This window comes from Eptatretus burgeri, chromosome 7 (assembly GCF_056783735.1).
Source record: "Eptatretus burgeri isolate ZD-2024b chromosome 7, Ebu_testis_v1, whole genome shotgun sequence".
NCBI lineage: Eukaryota > Metazoa > Chordata > Myxini > Myxiniformes > Myxinidae > Eptatretus > Eptatretus burgeri.
Genome location: NC_140967.1, coordinates 63,887,240 through 63,899,959, shown reverse-complemented (window position 1 = coordinate 63,899,959; position 12,720 = coordinate 63,887,240). Strand labels below are relative to the sequence as shown.

The following is a 12,720-nucleotide window of genomic DNA, read 5'->3' as shown; positions in this document are numbered from 1 at the left end:
TAAAAATGAGGTCGACTGACCATATTATGATATGCATCATTATTTCCTCCATCATCGAAGGTGAAGGAGGTTATGTTTCCACCTCTTTATGTCTGTTTGTGTACAGGATATCTCAAAAAGTTGTGGACGGATTCGGATGAAATTTTGTGGACAGGTTGGGTGTGACAAGGATGAACTGATTAGATTGTAGTGAAGATCCGGATCCAACTACTCGATTTTTTTAAGTGATTCTTCACCGTTGAGAGATAGTGCGAAACCAAAATATAGCACAATATCTCAAAAAGTTGTCGACGGATTCGGTCGAAACTTGGTGGACAGGTTGGGTGTGCGGCACGGATGAATTGATTCGATTTTGGTGAAGATCCGGATCAGGATCTGGTAATTTTTAAGCGATTCTTCATCATTGAGAGATAGGGATAAAAATAATATATAGCACAATGTCTCAAAAAGTTGTGCACGGATTCGGACAAAACTTGGTGGACAGATTGGGTGTGTCTCATTGACGAATTGGTTAGATTTTGGTGAAGATCCGAATCCGGATCTGGATACGAGAATTATTTAATTTTAAAAGTCATTCTTCACCATTGATAGGGCCAAAAACGATATGGGACTGTATAGCATGATATTTCAAACATGTATTGGGCCCGATATGTTCTCGCGAATCAGGCATTACGTGGCGGAGGTATGCGCTCCACCGAGTGCCCTTGTAGTTAATTTTGAAATAATTCTCCCTTTCCGGCATGTTCCTGTATAAAACCACTTCACCCTGAAACGTTTTTAATGTTTTATCCCTTTGTAATCTGTCCTAAATGTGTCTTTTTGAGAAACACCAGGCTGTGGTCAGAGGTTTTGGCGCAAAGCCACCGAATCGGTATAAAAGGCACGTCCTTACCATGTTCATAGAACTTGCACGAAGTTCAAGGGCAGGTGTGCACCTCGATTGACGGTCCAAACACCAATCAATGTAGGGCGGACGAAGCATATCTACATATGGGGCGGAATGCAGCCAGAGGGGATAAAGATAGGGGTGACCGGGGGTGAGGGTAGTTCTACCTTGGACTGTGTGGGCTCGTTCATTCACAGTCAACCTAACAGACAAGCCCTGCCCTTTGCTCTTTCAAACCTGACCCAGATTCTTTTACAGCTGCATACATTCAAAAATAGCCCAATAGAGCTTACCTTGCATAGCCTTTCATGGTTTCTTTATGCAGCTTTCTTTGGCTGGAAGAGCAGGGGGGTTAATTTATGGAAATCCGAGACACCTGGGGTAATTCATTAGGTGAGAGCTGATTGGTTATTCCCTCCAATTGCAGATGAGAGATGTGATTGGGTCTGGTTATTTGTATGTATTTGTTATTGGAATTGCACATGGTGCATGCTTGTGAGCCTCGGTGCACGTTTGTGTCTACGCTGTCGTTGATGAGTCGCCAACCAACAAGTGATGAAACCAATCCGATGGCTGACAGGTGTGTAGCATTGGGATTCTCATGTATGTGCAAATTGTGAATGTCTGTAGCTGTAGAAGAACCAGGGTAAGGTTTGAAACGGGGCTTTTATAGGGCTCAGGGTGTGAAGGAAGAGGAGGAAGGAGGAGTACATGAAGAATTCAAAAGGGCACATGGTAAGGGAAGAGTATTGATTATGGGGGATTTTAACTTGTCAGGGATAGATTGGGTCCAGGAACAGAGAAAGGGCAGAGCAAATGAGGATTTCCTAGTTTTAGTCCAGGATTGCTTTTTAACCCAGTTTGTAGATAAGCCCACGAGGGGGAGTGCAGTGTTAGACTTCTTTTTAAGTAACGATCCCAATTTGGTGGAGGAGCTGGAGGTCGGGGAGCATTTAGAAGCAAGTGAACATAATATTATGTGTGCAAAAATTCTGTTGAGGGTGAGAGTTCAGGATAGTCGGGAAAGGCTATTAAATTTCAGGAAGGCAAACATTGAGGGTATGAGGAGAGAAATGGGTGATGTAGATTTGGAGACTAACAACAGGACAATCAGCATCAGAGAAATGGGAAACCTTTAAGGACCAAATGTGTAGAGTGTGGAGTAAGTACATTCCAATGAGGTGTAAAACTAGAAGCAGAAAGAGACCAGTGTGGTTGAGTAGTGAGATGAGGAACACTATCAATGAGAAGGAGAAGGCATTTATTTGGTTTAAAATAACAGGACTGGAGTTAGATTTATTTCACTATCGGAGTAAACAGAGGCAAGTTAAGAAAATAACTCGTCAAGCCAAAAAAGAGTATGAGAAGGACAGGCTAAGAATATTAAATATAATAGCAAGGCTTCCTTTAAGTACATCAGGGGAAAATGACAGGTTAGGAGCAGTGTCGGCCAATTGAGGAATAGTACCATGAGAGTGGTTCGTGATGAAAGTGAGATGGCAGGCTTATTAAACAGGTATTTTTACTATTCAGTATTTTTCTCCACAATTTGGATGGAGGGGTAAAGAGTAAGCTTTCCAAATTTGCAGATGACACAAAGCTTGGAGGTGAGGTGGAATCGCAGAGGTGGTGGTGATCAGAAACAGGAAAGTATTGATACTTGCATGGATTGGGCAAAATATTGGCAGAGGGGATTTAACCTGAGCAAGTGTAAGGTGTTGAGAATGGGAAAGAACAATGAAAATGGAGATTACAGGATTTGGAGCGTGTCACACTAATTTTGGAGCGTGTCACACAGGAGAAGGATCTGGGGGTGGTAATAGATTCGGGAGGTAATCAGGCAGCACAGTGCCGGTCAGCTACAGGTAAAGCAAATGTTTTAGTTTGTATTCGGAGGGGGGATCAATTATAAATCAAAAGAGGAGGTGTTAACATTGTACAGGAATTTGGTGAGGGCCACATTTAGAATATTGTGTGCAGTTCTGGTCACCACAACTCAGGAAGGACATAGATGCCAAAGAGAAGGTTCAGCATAGGGCTACTAGATTGATTCCGGGCCGAGCTAGACTCAGATACGAGGAGCGGTTGAAGGAGACAGGGCTTTATACACTAGAAAAGAGGCGGTTACCAGGAGATAAGATAGAGATGTTTAAGATAATGAAAGTATAGATAACATGAGTTATTCAACACAGTAGACAGTGATAGGACCAGGGGTCATAGCCTGAGAGTAAAGAAGAGAGTTAAGACGGTAGCAAGACAGGGGACATTTACTCAGAGAGTGGTTAATGCATGGAATGGCCTCCCTGGAAAGGTAGTGGCAGCAGAAAAATGAGATAAGTTTAAATTTTTAAATTAGAATTAGATAGGTAGGTACCTGCCAGTTATGGAGATGAAGGGGTATGTGTTTGTTGATAAGACTCTTCGTTAGTTTGAGTATTGATGGGTGATTATGTACATGTGTATGGCATGCTGCTGGTGGGGGGGGGGGGGTGGTTGATATTGTGTGTTTTTAACCAAGCCAATGCCCCGTTCTCTGAGGGGAAGAAAAGAAAGACAAAAAAAAACAACAAAAAACAAACAAACAACCAACCAATAAAAAAAAAATTAATTCATTAAAAGCATTTTTTTGCATTTTCTTCCTTGGATATTGTGTAGATAAATTAGTGTTGTGTTCACGCAGGCATGATGGGCTGAATGGCCTCCACCTGTGTTCGATTTCCTTGTTTCCTTGTTTGTTTCCTCTATCCTACTTCCTGAGAAGTCCATTTTGCCCTCACTTGCAGGCCCCGGCAAGCATGAAATCCGTACTCCAGGCCGGCTGGCTTCTCACAGTTGCTTTTGGAGACTTGATTGTCCTCATCGTGGCAGAGGCTGAAACGATTCAGCAACAGGTATTATGACAGCTGCTTGAGACGAATATCAACCAGGTTGTGAATGGATGAATATCGTACTTTCACAGCGCCCTTTTCCTGAAACTTCGGTGTGACGTACCTCGTATCTTTGCAGTGGGCTGAGTTCTTGCTCTTTGCTGCTTTGCTTTTCCTGGTGAGCTTTATCTTCGCCGGCATGACGTACTTCTACAAATATGTCAGTCCAGAAGAGATGGAAGTTGAGTTGCAGGCATACGAGGAGGAAGAGAAGAAGAAATATAACAGTCATGTGGTTTTGGATAAAACTTCGATGTGTTCTGAAAAATCGACAGATCTCCCACCACCATATTCTTCAATTGTTACTCTACGGCAGACCAAACTCTGACTGTGATATAAAGCACACAAGGACATATTTTATCACAAATCTTTACTCAACATTTGTTTCTCCTCATGAATCAATGGCGGCCAAACTAGGGTTGTTTGTTAGTTGGTTGAAACAGCATAAACCAATTACTGATTTTTCATCGTTTTTGTTGGCCACTGTGACCAGACAGTAATGAATGAATGATTCGAACATTTTTGTGATTGAATTCTGTCATGTCGTGCTCTTTTCAGTTGTAACAATTCTTTTGAAAATGCCTTCTTCCCGGAATCCAAAAGAAAATCCTTTGATCTTCAGATGCTTTATTTTTGGCAATATTATTCTGATTGAGAACACATCACAGATATGTCGGTATTTGAAAATGTCCAGCTTGATAAGGGAGAGGGCTGATTGTAACTTTCATGTAATTTAACTTGCTTGATAATGCTGATATCCATAAACATAATCATCACACCTGGCCACATTGTGAGCACCCTCCTACCCAGTCTCACCTTTCTTGGGGTAATCTTACGATTTCTGGCCATTCTTGAGGACCAGGTGCATTGCTTAATTAAATTTTACAATTGAGTCGCCATAGACCTGGTGGGAGGTTTTCAGCAATTTTAACCAGATCTCGAACAAAACCGAACGGTGCTTTTTTGAGCTGCAGCACCTTGTACTCGTACTTTGAAATTTAGTGCATATATAGAATAAATGAACACCTTTTCCAGCAGCTTGGCTATATTTTCCACCATTTTAGGAGCATAATGTTGCATAGTCTGGGAAACCTCATTCCTTTCCTGAGAAACCTGACTAATTTGATTTACTCTATCTACTGATAAAGCTAATCTTTAGAAGCAAAATTTCAAAACTGAACTTTGTATATAACAAAAAACAAACTTTGCAAGTCGAGTCTACCACTGCTACTGCTACTACTACTACTACTACTACCACCATTATTTTCATAGTCTGAATTATTCCCATATTCTTGTGGGTAAAGCAGGGAACGTTTATGGCGGAAGTCTTTCACGAACCAGCTAGCCAGGCCTGACAATTGATGAAGCAGTCAATAATTTGTAGTCTCTTCAAATAACTCGTCCACTCTTCACAAAACACCATGGGTTATTCAAAGTCCACCAATGACCATTGCTGGCAGACTGGTCCTCTGGCTTAATGTCCCTCAGGTGAATGGTGCACAACACATCAATGCATCGCCTTACGTGTGAAACATCAGCATAACAGTTTCGAGCTAGGTCTCGATTCGAACCCAGATTAGACAGCTCCAAAGTGAGTGTGCATACCTCTAAGCCATAATGCTTGGCATCTAATCCCATTCATTGATTAAAGAATGGTACCCCGAGTGTGAAGTGCAAAGCGGGGTGAAGCAATTGCATGGTTCACTTTGTCTGCCTGCCTGTCTGTCTGTCTGACAGATGTCAGTCTATGATTGAGAAACAACTTCATTTCAATTGAATGTTGTCTTTTGAACACTGTAGAACACGAACCTGCAGGTTATCAGTACTTTAGCTCTGAATTTGGTAAATTGTGCAGAATCTCATCCTGGGTGTGCATCGCAGAGAGAGGTAAGGTAATTGTTTTAGTCTGCCTACCTGTCCGGTAGTCAAACAAAATTTGAAATCATCCCAAACAGAAAACCTACTGTTTTTTGGATGCCCTAAAGGACACAAACAACAAGAACTACTAAGTAATTAATGTGTGTAAAAGGTGATGTGAAAGTTCTGAAAAGATTGGTGCTCATTGTTGGTAAACTTCTGAAAAAGTTTTTCTTTTCTACAACGTTTAAACTTTTATTTTATTTCAATTGAATTACATACTTGAACATCAGACCACAAATCGCCTTGTTTGCACTTCTAGAAACCTCCAGTTTCGTGGTACTTGGACAAAATATTCCGCCATTTTACGTCATCTCAACCAATCAAATGTGCCGCTCGCACTCTCAACGTTGAGGAATATTGATATTCAGAGAAAATGTGGTATGTCACAAATATAGAACATGTTCGGAAACACAAAGTAAGACTTGGAAAGACCCGTCCCATGTCCTTCTCAAGACTGCATGGAGTAAGGTGTTATATGAACTCTCGATATACAAGTTTTCCTTGGTTATGTGATTAATTATTATCATTACACCATGAGATATGAACGTTTTTGAAGGTCTTCTTCATTTGTGTGCAGTACAAGGCTGCTGGGCAGCATCATTGGCTAAGGGCACGGCTGTGCCGCTAATGGAATTCTCTCTGCTGGTTAGGGCAGGCATTTTTGCCAGCGATAGCTCATCTGCTCTTCACAAAGGGCACCATGGGATCTTTAACATCCACCAACGAATGCTGGCAGATGGGACAACCAACGAATGCTGGCAGATGCCTGTTTACCGTCCATCCAAGAGACAGCAGTCACGACACACACATTGACGAATCACCTTGCGTGCGTGTGAAACACTGGGGGTGACAGTTCATAGCTGGGTTGGGATTCTAACCCAAGCAAGACAGCTGAGGGACGAGTGCACATACCTCTAGGCCATCCTGTCAGCCCGTTCTTGAAGGTGCATTGTTGTTTCATACTCTATGCAAGTAATTTAACTTTGAATATTTTCACTCATCTCTCTATAGGAATACAATAGCTGGTATATATGTGATTTGTGTTTGAAGCACCATAGCTCCATGATGATGGCAGCGAGAAACTTGAAACCTTGTACGCATAGGAAGGGGACTCCAAGGGTGTGCACCTGGGTATGATTATATTTCAATTAGGTTTAAAAAAAAATTAAATTGCTTGTTTTTGCAGTCACTTGGGACGAGTACTTTTGCTTGTTTTGTAATAACAGGAGAACTGCCTGGGAAAACTCCACCATTTACTTTTCAACAATCCTCTTGAAGAAGTCTTTTCATTCAAGCTTCTGGATCTCACGATATGCCATGATCTTCCTGGGAAAGCCAATTTTCCAAGCTGGCCTCCAAAGCCAGTCGCCGACTGGGCATCCTCCGTCGTGAAAAGTCCTTCCTTGGCTCATACAAAGCTTTCGTCCACAGCATGATGGAGTACTGCTCTCCCCTCTGGGCTGGTGCTCCCGCCTCTCTCGTATAGCTCAGCTTCACGCTGTGAAACGAAGGCATATAGGATCATTGGTATCTCCAGTGATGAGGCTGAGTCTTTAGGTCTCTCACTCTCCAACCACAGGCAGGTCAGTGGTGTTTGTCTTCTATCGAATCCCTCCGCCAGATCTCTCTGTGCCCTGTCCCCCAAATATTTCCGCAGGAAGCGAAAGGTCTACCAGCAACCCCTTTCTGGTAAAACTACCAAAATCAAGAATCACTGTTCCCCTTCACTCTTTCATTCCTCTTTTTTCCCCACCTCTGGAACAAACTCCCACACACCCTTCATACTCCCACTCTTCTGGTCTTCATAACAGCTGTTCACCACCTTCTCATATCTTCCTCCATCCAAAACCATGATCTTTTCTACCCCTGTTAATCTACCCCAAACCCACCTCCTTCAAATTCCCTGCTTTCCTTCCTGAAGGTCCATGTAGTTTCCATCTTGTTCACCACATGTACCCCACCCTATCCCTCTCCCTTCCACAGATCTCCTGATGTCTCTGTTCCCAACTGTTTTGTGCTTCCCTTTCCTGCCCCTCTGGTCTCCTACTCCCTTTGTTATATGTTATGTGTGTGAGCTCTTACACGAGCCTCGACAATGTATGCAAGAAAAAAACAGGACTGCAAGAGGAGCATCGCTATACCCCCCTCCCTATATATACCGCTATACCCATCCCCCCCCCCCCCAATAATAATAATTTGTATGCACGATTGTTTGGAGAACTGAGGTTAAAATTAAGAAAAAAAGAAAGTGAGTGGTCAGAGAGACAAAGGATGGGAAAGGAGTGTGGGAGGAAGGGACAGGGACAGTAAAGGTTGATTGTGGAAAATAGAAGTAAAGGGAGGGGAGGTAAATGGAGTATCTGTGGGAAGAAAGATGTGTGTGTGTGTGTGTGTGTGTGTGTGTGTGTGTGTGTGTGTGTGTGTGTGTGTGTGTGTGTGTGTGTGTGTCTCCACGTGTCCACTGACACATCTGCAAATTTATTCAATATCCCAGTTCCAGAAAACTCATGTTATTTACGTGAGCCAAAACCATCATGGAAAACAAGGAAGTAATGCTCACGTACAACCTGCTGAACCCACTGAGTGAGAACACAGAAAACAAAGCCTTGCTACTTTGGTACAAAATGGGACTCAGGATATAGTTATTATAGTTCATCGGTAAAAATAAATACAAGACAGCATTGCTAATTGTGGTATCAGGACCCAGCGATTTTGGCCTAAACAACACAGAAATCAAGAAAACGAGCAAATACCAAGATGTCAGCAATGAAGTGAAAAAAAATCCTGGAATCTGAAGGACACCAAAATTCCACCAGTGATAATTGGAGCAACGGGAATGATGAAAAGTCGTCTCCAGATAACTCTGGCGGACATCACCATCAATGCAATCAGCATCCCTAAACTCGGGCTGGATCTTTGTGCCCAGAGTCAGTTTATGTTCCATTGAATTAAGTGTGGCAGACAGGGAACCATGCCTAAGACTACGCAGTGGTTACCGTGTCATGTTGAGGCAGTGCAGGAGCAAGCGTGAGGTATAATGACAATGAAGAAGTGTTGTGGTCTGAAGAGGCATATGTGTTGGAATGCGGTGTAAAATAAGACAGGTGAAAGGTGTGAAAGCGAAAGAGAAGTGGACTCAAACTGCGAGCTGGGAAAGATCATGGGAAATGGCTCTCTAACTCCTTGTTCTAAAGCAACCTTGGGGGGGGGGAGAGAAAATTTGCCACAGCTCTCTGGTCTTTAATACTCCAGCAACCCGTGTGGTGGGGACTTGATCAAATTTCAGGACCTTACTTGACAGGGAACTTTCAGGAAGGAAAGCAGGGAATTTGAAGGAGGTGGGTTTGGGGTGGATTAACGGGGGTGGAAAAGATCGTGGTTTTGGATGGGGGAAGATAAGAGGTGGTGGTGAACAGCTGTTTTGAATACCTGGAGGGAGGAATGGGATTGAAGAGAGTGTGGGAGTTTGTTCCATAGGTGGGGAAAAAGAGGAATGAAAGAGTGAAGGTGAGCAGTGATTCTTGATTTTGGTAGTTTTACCAGAAGGGGGTTGCTGGCGGACCTTGAGCACCCTGCGGAAATATGGGGCTGGGGGATAAGATAAGGATGACATATCGCAGAGAGATAAGGGGGGGACGAGAACAGAGAGGAGACGGTAGAAGACAGAAAAACCACCGACCTGCCTGCGGTGAGAGAGTGAGAGGCTCAAAGACTCAGCCTCACCGTGGGAAATACCAATGATCCTTCGATTTATTTTCCTAATGAAACGATTAATGCTTAATATATTTTTATATTTTGGGTGGTGTGCACTCGCCCAGAGACAAATAACTTTCTGGTGTCGGAATCACCATCATGGCTTCAGCAGTTATTGAGGTTGGTTGGGCGACAGTTTTACATTGTTTTGAGAGGGGAAGAAGCAGAAGATAAAGTAAAAATTGGCGTTTTTGGGATGTATCGTGGCATCTTAAGTCTAGGTAGTTCATAAAAACGCTCAAGAATAAAAGGTTCTTCTTCTTCTTCTTTCAGCTGCTCCCGTTAGGGGTCGCCACAGCGGATCATCCATATGATCCGCATAGTGATTTGGCACATGTTTTACGCCAGATGCCCTTCCTGACACAACCCTGGTCGCCTCTTACGACACAGGGATATGGTACACCTATTTTAACCGGGGTATACACCGGCCCAGTACACTGGTACTCATTTCACCGACCTTGGAAGGATGACAGGCTGAGTCAACCCCCTGGTGTATTAATTCAGTGGCCCAACGGGGCTTGAACTCAGGACCTTTTGGATCCCAAGCCGCTGCTCTAACCACTGCGCCAACACCAGGCTGCTCAAGAATAAAAGGTATGGCTTTCAAATGATAATGACTAGAGTACCTATATATAGAGAGTAGCGACAACTCAGCTATAGGCGCCATTTTGTTTCACTCTGGATAACGCGCGGTGCGTGCGCTACCGCCGTAGCAGCATGCATGAATGAAGCAATACATCAGGAGGGTGGGATACATCACTGGACATATAGATATTTATTCTCATGTTTTACTCGGCCAAAGATCTTGATTATAGAATCAATGGGGTTGAAAGTGATAAAATGTTAAAATGCATGTACTCATTACACGGGAAACTCAGAGTAAGTTTGCCAGAGAACGAGACATTTGGGAGAAACTCGGCCTGTGTAGGCTTATGACATGAAGTCGAGCCAAACAAAAATCTCGAGTCCATAGGCCTAAGTTGGGGCCTCAATTTGATCCATACCTGCCCCTACCCATCCCTCCCCACCTCACCCATCTTTACTTTTTTCATCTCACCACATTATCATCTCACCCATAACAAACAAAAACAACAAACACCGATACCTACATGTAATTTATCATCATAGTTACCACCCAACACGCTCTCAAACACACCAAAAAGTGACTATGCCAAAATGATTGTATCAGATTTCAAAAATATCTTCTCTTACCTCGCACAAACATGATGAAGAAGTAGGCTTCCATCAAACTCTGCTCACTTTTTGCTCCCATATCTTCCGTCTTTTTGCATCTGTTGGAAACCTATACATCCTGTACCCCTTCTCAGATTTGTTGCTGCACCCAAAGGCGCAACAACCCGTCATTTTGACTAATAAAGTTTCACTCAGTTTCAAACTCGGTCTCTCCGAGCTCACTCGGTGAAGATCTGGATTCGATGCGTAGCTTGGCGCTAGAGTGTGAAACAAAATGGCGCCCATGTGTCACGTGACCATCAAATTCTGGTCCCCCTATGTCGCTACTCTCTATATATAGGTACTCTAATAATGACTTCACTCTATAGTAGTTTATAAACCTATCATTGTGTACACATTTCAATGGGCAGCCATTTTTTCCCATAGCATCCCTCGATATGGAGTACTAACTTACACCATGTCTGGCTCGCAGTCGGCATTCCAATTTTTCCCAAAGGTGTTCAATGGGGTTGAGGTCAGGGCTCTGTGTAGGCCAGTCAAGTTCTTCCACATCGATCTCGACAAATCATTTCTGTATGGACCTCACTTTGTGCACGAGGGCATTGTCATGCTGAAACAGGAAAGGGCCTTCCCAAAACTGTTACCACAAAACTGAAAGCAAAGAATCATCTAGAATGTCAATGTATGCTGTGGCTTTTAGATTTCCCTTCACTGGAACTAAGGGGCCTTGCCCGAACCATAAAAAACAGCCCCAGACCATTATTCCTCCTCCACCAAACTTTACAGTTGGCACGATGCATTTGGACAGGAAGCATTCTCCTGGCATCTGCCAAACCCAGATACGTCCATCAGACTGCCAGATGGTGAAGCGTCATTCATCATTCCAGAGAACGCGTTTCCACTGCTCTAGAATCCAATGGCGGTGAGCTTTACACCACTCCAGCTGATGCTTGGCATTGCACATGGTGATATGAGGCGTGTGTCCGGCTGCTCGGCCATGGAAACCCATTTCATGAAGCTCTTGATGAACAGTGCTTGTGCTAACGTTGCTTCCAGAGTCAGTTTGGAACTTGGCAGTTGGCGTTGCAACTGACGACAGACTATTGTTCCACGGTATGCACTTCAGCACTTGACGTTCCCGTTCTGTGAGCTTGTGTGGCCTACAACTTTGCGGCTGAAATATTATTGCTCCACTTCAAAGTAACAGCACATACAGTTGACCAGGACAGCTCCAGCAGGACAGAAATTTGAGGAACTGACTTGTTGAAAAGATGGCATCCTATTACGGTGCCACATTGAAAGTCACCAAGCTCTTCAGTTGGGCCCATTCGACTGCCAATGTTTGTCTATGGAGATTGCATGGCTGTGTGCTTGATTTTTCCACCTGTCAGTGGGAATTAACTCCCAGATATATATATATATATATATATATATATATATATATATATATATATATATATATATATATATATATATACATACATATAGTTGTGGTTGAGGAAATTCGCAAACCACCATTCAGGTCCCGTAGGTGAGATATCTCTAAGTATATGTGTAGTTAGCCCCAAACCTGTTGTTTAGAGGGAATAAATGTCATTCATTCGGGCTGCGACCCTTTAAGATAGCCGTTTTTCTGTTCTATCTTTATTTTGAGCCAACCACGTCTCAACCGCCATCACACAACAACCACCAACCGCAACGCCGCTTCACAACAACAACAACGCCAACAGCCACGACCTTTACCGTCACAACTCGCTCTCGGAATCATCGCATCACCGCCATTCCAAGCGTCACCGTGGCCAGGGACCACCACAATAAACCCTCCACCACCTTCACCTCTCCTCCTTCTGCCGCCATTCCCGCACCGCTTGTAGGCACCGATCCTGGACTCGTACAGGGCGCGCGCCGAGCAGCGGATGCAAAAAGCGGCCTTTCCGGGGAAGTCGGATCAGGAATGATGCACGCCCACTTCCGATCCGTCCAATCATTAAGCGCGGGGCGATTTGGCCCCGCCTCCAGGCGCGTCGGAGTTGAATCGAT

The 12,720-nt window shown here is 43.7% G+C and overlaps 1 protein-coding gene across 1 annotated transcript in view; it reads left to right on the top strand.

Moving 5' to 3' along the window:
* LOC147023416 (solute carrier family 15 member 1-like) overlaps positions 1 to 4,850 on the top strand; it is a 113,370-nt gene extending 108,520 nt beyond the window's left edge. Inside the window, exons 10-11 of the mRNA XM_085890338.1 lie at positions 3,670 to 3,777; positions 3,893 to 4,850. Of these exons, the coding sequence (XP_085746464.1) occupies positions 3,670 to 3,777; positions 3,893 to 4,141 (357 nt within the window). The 3' untranslated portion in view covers positions 4,142 to 4,850. The remainder of the gene's footprint in view (positions 1 to 3,669; positions 3,778 to 3,892) is intronic.
* The last annotated feature ends 7,870 nt before the right edge of the window (positions 4,851 to 12,720 follow it).